This window comes from Mizuhopecten yessoensis, unplaced genomic scaffold (genome assembly GCF_002113885.1).
Source record: "Mizuhopecten yessoensis strain PY_sf001 unplaced genomic scaffold, ASM211388v2 scaffold9157, whole genome shotgun sequence".
Classification (NCBI taxonomy): Eukaryota; Metazoa; Mollusca; class Bivalvia; order Pectinida; family Pectinidae; genus Mizuhopecten; species Mizuhopecten yessoensis.
Genome location: NW_018407907.1, coordinates 181,541 through 188,947, shown reverse-complemented (window position 1 = coordinate 188,947; position 7,407 = coordinate 181,541). Strand labels below are relative to the sequence as shown.

Genomic DNA, 7,407 nt, shown 5'->3' with positions numbered 1-7,407 from the left:
TTTCTCCGGGTACTCTGGTGTCCTCCCACATTTAGACCCTCAGCGCGCTAACATCCGGCCCAACAAGAATGATTAAAATAAGTTGAAATAACTTGTTTCATAATTGTTGTAAATTAAATGAAGTTTATATTTTAAACTACAGGTCATTCAAAAGGCATGTGTTTGGTATAACCCTTTCAAATCATTACTGTTACACCATTTCATAATGTAGATTTGGTGCAGAATGATTTAGGTATTATTTGCTTCACTAACAGAAAGTTAACTTTCTTTTCTGGAATGTTGTTAAAGATACTGATTTAAAGAACGCTAGAAGTTCGTATTCGTTTATCCCGATCCAAATGGTCAGACCTAGTAATCTGATGCTGCTTCAACAAAGCCTAGCAAGACATGCATACATATTTGTAGGTCAGCCAGGATTCGGATGTATACGCGAAAATGTTACATTCAAAAACAGACAATCTGGTTGTACCGGATACATGTTTACTGCAATATTGATATTCTTAAAGAACAGCAGTTCCAATCATGGCTATTGTGAGAGCCATTGTTGTTTAAAAATAATCAAAAGCAAAATTTGAAATACTTTTGTTTTAAATAAAAGAAATTCAATATAGCTGCTCAATGCTAGAAATACACAACTGATATTTGGGTGTGGATTAAACAAGTTAACAGCATCATAATTGCAATAAACACACAAAAGTGGGCCGGAAAAAAGGGGAAAAAACAACAACATTAAAACAATTTGCAGTAGTGTTAAATAGAGCACTTATTTGATCTTTTAAACTTATGTGGAAAAACCTACCGCTTTATCCCTAAAATTGTTTAATGGTTACTCCATTGCTCGCAAAGGACAGGATTTGTATATTCCGTCTTTTCGTATTGCAGAGTTATCTGCACTTGTGAGCAGGTATTGATTGTTACGTCATTTGTTGGTGAAAGTAACTTCATCAATTTTTGAGAAAACGACGTAATTTTCTCACACAAACCAGTGACGTAACAATCAATACCTGCTCACATGAGAAGATAACTCTGCAATACGCAAAGACGGAAAAGAGCTCTTTTGAAGAGATTTTTTTTAATAGGGTGAAAAAGAAAAATAGAGTGAAAAAAAAAGAAAAAATCCCTCTGTCATTTGTGTAATAGAATAAATTTCAGAATTACATTATATGGATATTTGTAATAACTCTTATAAAATAAAAAACAGCTACTGCCTTTGATGAAGAAATTAACGCGACCCCAGATATTTCTCATCTTCTAAAATTTTCTGGGAGGTATTTTTATCATAGTGTGTACAATTTTGAGAATAACATTTTAGATTAAAATGTATTATTTATCTTGGCTTATCTTCAAAACTTAGCAGGAACCTAGAAATATGATTGAGTTATTTCTGAAAAGAACCAAAATCCTCTACTTTTTTTTCTTTATATGTATTTTATTTTGTCAGAGTAACTATTAAAATGCAAGTTTAAAAATTATTTTTCAGATTTATGGTATGACGTAGCATTTATCATGGTTTACTTTCCAGAAAATGTGGTTTCATTATCAGTAATAAATATCAGTAAAAAAAATCATCATACATACAAATCGCATTTACAACACACGCACAAGAACGAACGGCCACAAACTCAAAGGCAATTCACAACACAAGTTGTCATATAATTGGCGATAAAATAAGACAGATATTTCTTGATAAATCTATAAATAACTCTGTATACCACACCGTCACCAGTAGTCCGGAGATAACGTATATTAAGTACTGAAGTTCATCATACAAACAAACCTTAACTCATTCACCCCTGAAGACACATTTGAACTCTTCCAATTAAAAGGTTGGAATAGTCCAATATTAAATTTCAGGGGTGAATGAGTTGATCCACATATATACGGGTACATAGCCCAAACTAATTGCATTACTGTATATTGTATGTTGGGCATTTGAAATAATACAAAATGGCGTATGACTGCATCAAGAACCCTCGGGCCGAGTCCATTCTAAACCAAAGAACTTCTACCATTTATGAAAGGATTTTTCTGACGGATACTCAGAAAAAATATTACACGAGAAATTTTTCGAATGAACTCTGCCCAGACAAATATTGATAGCACTAAACCTAATTAATGTTATGAAAAATATCTATATTCCTTTTAATATTAAATAATGATTTTCAAATTTGAGTAAATCGGAAAATCAAAGGTTCTCCAGCATTGCTAGTCAGAAACAGAAACCTGGTGGATATAAAGATAATCAAATCACATGATGTAGCGATCGCGAGAGCTAGGTACATTACTCCGCGTATAAACGTCATCAGAATCCATCCAATTACTAGTAGGACCAAACCAACTCAAAATCCAAATCCAGTGCCAATGAATACAATTAAAAATTATGTATAAACCTTGTTGTATATTACCCCTTCCTTAATCTTTTTCTCATCATATATGTTGTAAAGTATGGAACTTATGTATATGCTATGAATTTTATTTTTGCAGTTTTAATGGATGTAGTGAAAACACAAATATTATTACAGGCAAACCAATCTATGATCTTATAGATTCCAAGTTACCAGAAAACCACAGCAAAATTTTGTATCAAATACTGTAATTTTAAGTGGGTTTTTTTGCAGTCCCAAATTTTTGCAGATTTCCTAAATTTGCTAAATTTCGCTGACTTTCTTTTACACGGATTTCAGTTGTAGTACCCATGACACAAAATGGTACAATAAGGATGGATATAATCTGCTAAAAAAAATGTGGAAATATTGTTACTGCAAAAATTGCTAAAAAAAAAATTAGAACCCCGCAAAAAAAAAGAAGAGTAAACTTGAGAGAAATTCGTCAGAAAAGAAATATCCACTTAAGTTTGCTCTATAGGCTTTCCACTCTATACACTATACCAGGTCCCCAGGTTTTGTTTTTCCTGTTTTATAGCCTCAGTCCGCAGTGTCTCCTGTGTAATATACAAGTCATGGCCTCGAAGCAGACCAATGAAAACACAGTGTAACAACATAACGTCTCCAACAAAGCTGAGTATTATAAATGATCAGATACGCATGTGTTGAGTCAAAAATCACTGTCACATGGGCAAGATATAGTGATTAAGAAAACATGCAAAATTTTACTCCATCACAGCCTTTAAATTCATACAAGTCACAATTTTTCTTCAGTTTCATCAACCAGGAAAAATCACAATTTGCCAGCATCCACACAGGTGCTGTATCTCAGTCGCCTGATATCTCAGTACTAACTATCAATATTTCCAACATTGAAGGCTCTGTCAGTGAGTACAGAATTTCTCTGCCTTGACGACGAAGAATTGTCCCAGTATCTCAGTGACGAATAGTCTTGTTACGCCAGTGCCGGATCATCACGTGCAAATATCTGTACACTTCCTGGTTTCATCCACGACAGGCCTTTACTGGACACACCGGGCTGAGGGGCCCCATTTCTTGGACCGTTGTCACTTTCGTTTTCCTATTATAAAACATTAAAGAGAAATAATCAGTAATGAGTAAGGATATCAAAACAAAATAAAAATTCAAGCTTGAAGCAAACATACAAAAAATCTAAAATAATTTTCTGCTCTATTTTGTTTGTTTTTGGAAGAGGATTCCTGATTATCAGAATTTGATAATTTTGGTCACAGACAAGATATCCTTTTCTACTAGACACATACTTCAAGCTAAAGAAGACAAATGCTATTTTTATAAAGAAAGTTTTCATATTTAAAAAATATATTAATTAAAAATACAAAGAAAGTAATCATATTTTAAAATTTGATCTTTCAGAAATACTTCTCAGGTAAAATATATTCCTAAATTTTAATCTGACATGCTGTCGATTATCTCCCTTTCCTTATTTCTATATATATAGAAACGTAGCTAATTAGATTACAGAAGGCTTTTGGTTTGTCATGCTAGCCTTTAACAGTAGTACCAGTCAGTATAACTAGCTTATGTTTATATGTTAGAGCTGTCTGGTGTGTGAGGATTACGATGTCATACATAACAAAAGATTTAGATAAGGGGAGACAACTCTAAAATGCTATTTGTATAAAAAAAAAATCATATTTAAATAAAATTTTAATTTTTATAAAATCCTTCACTAATAATATTTTTTCTTTGTAGATGAATTGCACGGAGCGAGGAATTTATCAAAGTGATCTGCACGTAGCATTTAACTGAATGATATGTCATTGGTCATGATGATTGGCAGTAGAACCACTGTTATACAACTATTGACATTTCAGGAGGTCAATACATGGATTTAGCATCCTGAGAAAAGATAAAATATCATATTTTACCAATGCATTTATTATATTTGCAGTGTAGTAATCAACGCTCGTATATGCTGGGAAGGTAAAGTGCAATACGCCAATTAACATCGTAGACTGTGCTTGTGTAGACAGTGAGGGTATTTTATTAAGTAAATAAAAACTTTGAATCAATGTGGTCACAGGCTACATTAGTGTAGGCTGGGAAATGGGTAAGTTTGTTATTTTTATGAAATTGAGGATAAGCAAGGAAATCTGTATTTGTGTACCCTAAGACGGGTAAATTATTTGTAAACCAACATCACAATCGGTGTAGGCAGTTATCAGCATATCAGAAATTTCTTAAGCTTAATTAGTCACTCAAATTAATTAACAGACAATCAAATGAGATTCCATTTGTTAAGACTGGAATTGAACAAATTCAAGATGAAATCGAAAAAAAAGACAAGATGTTCAACAAGCTAGGGAAACATCATGACCAGAGAGGGTACCAGTGTCATGCTGTGCAGAGCGAGGCATTCGACAGTGATGACCTACAAGTGTTTGACAAGGTCGGATGCAGTCATGCGATGACATGTGGCAAAGTGTTACCTACGCTTGACCTAACAGCATCATTGGGAGAATTGTTTTCTTCGACTACTACATCTACAATTCAACAAATGATGTTTAAAATCTTTCTTCTAAGGTCTCCGAGTATTCAGTAATCTCTAGCTTAAATAATAGATCTATACGTGATGTTAGGAGCTAATACATATGTTACATGTAATTGTACTAGTAACAATATTACACAAGTAGAATGGTGGGCTGGTAGGGTATATATCGACATATACTGTACATATGAGGTTACTAGAAATAGGATATATGAAAAAAAAAAATATATATAACAAGAGATCCCAGAGGGATCTTGGCGCCCACCTTTGAACCATCTTCATTAGTTCTTTGTCAGATCGATCTTTTCTCTTCTTTCCTCTAATCTGTTTGATCGAGTCATGTTAACAGTAAATGCACCTTGAGGTAACTTTTGATCTAAACTTAATACTGATGTGTATGAAAGCCAACCTTCAAAGTGAGTTTGTCATTTCACATATTTACTAGTACAGTACTTAATGAGAAAGATCTGTTTAGTTCTTCTTTTAATCCATTTTGTTTTTATGATCAGTCTCAAAATATAACATACACAACGAGGGATCAAGGGGAACCTACATATAAAATTTGAGAAAGATCCCTCCCGTACTTCCCGAGAAATAGCGATAACAAACTTTCACTATCAAAATCCAAGATGGCTGCCTGTCGGCCATGTTGTTTATCCGATCAGTCTCTAAAATTGCCCTGCACAGCTAGGACCAAGGGGAACCTACATATAAAATTTAAGAAAGATCCCTCTAGTTCTTCCGGAGAAATAGCGGTAACAAACCTACACTATCAAAATCCAAGATGGCTGCCTGTCGGCCATGTTGTTTATCCGATCAGTCTCAAAAATTGCCCTGCACAGCTAAGGACCAAGGGGAACCTACATATAAAATTTGAGAAAGATCCCTCTGGTACTTCTTGAGAAATAGCGATAACAAACTTTCACTATCAAAATCCAAGATGGCTGCCTGTCGGCCATGTTGTTTATCCGATCAGTCTCAAAAGTTGCCCTGCACAGCTAAGGACCAAGGGGAACCTACATATAAAATTTGAGAAAGATCCCTCTGGTACTTCTTGAGAAATAGCGATAACAAACTTTCACTATCAAAATCCAAGATGGCTGCCTGTCGGCCATGTTGTTTATCCGATCAGTCTCAAAAGTTGCCCTGCACAGCTAAGGACCAAGGGGAACCTACATATAAAATTTGAGAAAGATCCCTCTGGTACTTCTTGAGAAATAGCGATAACAAACTTTCACTATCAAAATCCAAGATGGCTGCCTGTCGGCCATGTTGTTTATCCGATCAGTCTCAAAAGTTGCCCTGCACAGCTAAGGACCAAGGGGAACCTACATATAAAATTTGAGAAAGATCCCTCTGGTACTTCTTGAGAAATAGCGATAACAAACTTTCACTATCAAAATCCAAGATGGCTGCCTGTCGGCCATGTTGTTTATCCGATCAGTCTCAAAAGTTGCCCTGCACAGCTAAGGACCAAGGGGAACCTACATATAAAATTTGGGAAAGATCCCTCTGATACTTCCAGAGAAATAGCGATAACAAACTTTCAATATCAAAATCCAAGATGGCTGCCTGTCGGCCATGTTGTTTATCCGATCAGTCTCAAAAGTTGCCCTGCACAGCTCAGGACCAAGGGGAACCTACATACAAAATTTGAGAAAGATCCCTCTGGTACCTCTTGAGAAATAGCGATAACAAAGAATTGTTTACGGACGGACGACGGACCACGGACCACGGACGGACCACGGACGCAGGGTGATTTGAATAGCCCACCATCAGATGATGGTGGGCTAAAAAGATGGATTGCAGAAAAAAAGTTACCAGTTTGAAAGAAAATTTATACAAAAAAAGGAAATAAATTCTTCCTTTGATCCGCAGCAAATCCATTAAAAATTAAAACTAAATTGTCAAAAATCTAATGTCATTTAACTCTGTTATTATGACACAATGTCTCGAGTTTTATATTTATTTTTCCAATCTCTTTTGATGTTTTAATGGATATTACCAGCCGAGGGCGATAATTTGACAGGGCAAAATTTTCCTAGTATACAGCAATTCTGCCATACTTCATGAATATGATAAACTAGAAATACCTATGTTAAACCAGGGACGTATAGTGAAGGGGATTAGCAACTCCCTCTCTGCCTTACCAATTTTATGACACGTCAATCTAGACTTACCTCCCCCTGATTCCGGAGCAGATAGCGAGCGCCACCTATCTCAATTTTGACAAAGCAAGATGGCGTCGATACCGCTTCGTTAGATGCAGAAGTTGGTGTGAAAACAAACCAATCTCAATAAGTGTTCTTACGTCTTTTGTTTATCCAATTGTTATAAGCTGATTGTATTACTTTTAATTGATAAAATCTGTGGTATCATATTAATTGATGTCTCGTTTTTGGAGTATATTTTTCTATTTTTAAACGCGATGTAACGCGTGGTTCAGAGTATTGTGGTGGGCGTCGATAGATAAAAATGCGGGATAAAAAAAAC

The 7,407-nt window shown here is 35.1% G+C and overlaps 1 protein-coding gene across 6 annotated transcripts in view; it reads right to left on the bottom strand.

Moving 5' to 3' along the window:
* Positions 1-1,627: 1,627 nt before the first annotated feature.
* Positions 1,628-7,407, bottom strand: part of LOC110457461 (AKT-interacting protein-like) — a 45,318-nt gene continuing 39,538 nt past the window's right edge. For 2 of the 6 annotated variants that reach the window (XM_021508752.1, XM_021508753.1), the window contains exons 10-11: positions 4,860-4,909; positions 1,628-3,465 (exon numbers count right to left, since the gene is read on the bottom strand). In XM_021508752.1, coding sequence (XP_021364427.1) covers positions 3,340-3,465; positions 4,860-4,909 — 176 coding nt within the window. In that variant the 3' untranslated portion in view covers positions 1,628-3,339. Of the gene's footprint in view, positions 3,466-4,855; positions 4,910-7,407 lie in introns of all 6 variants that reach the window. The other 4 variants (XM_021508755.1, XM_021508757.1, XM_021508754.1 and 1 more) reach the window with 4 other exon arrangements.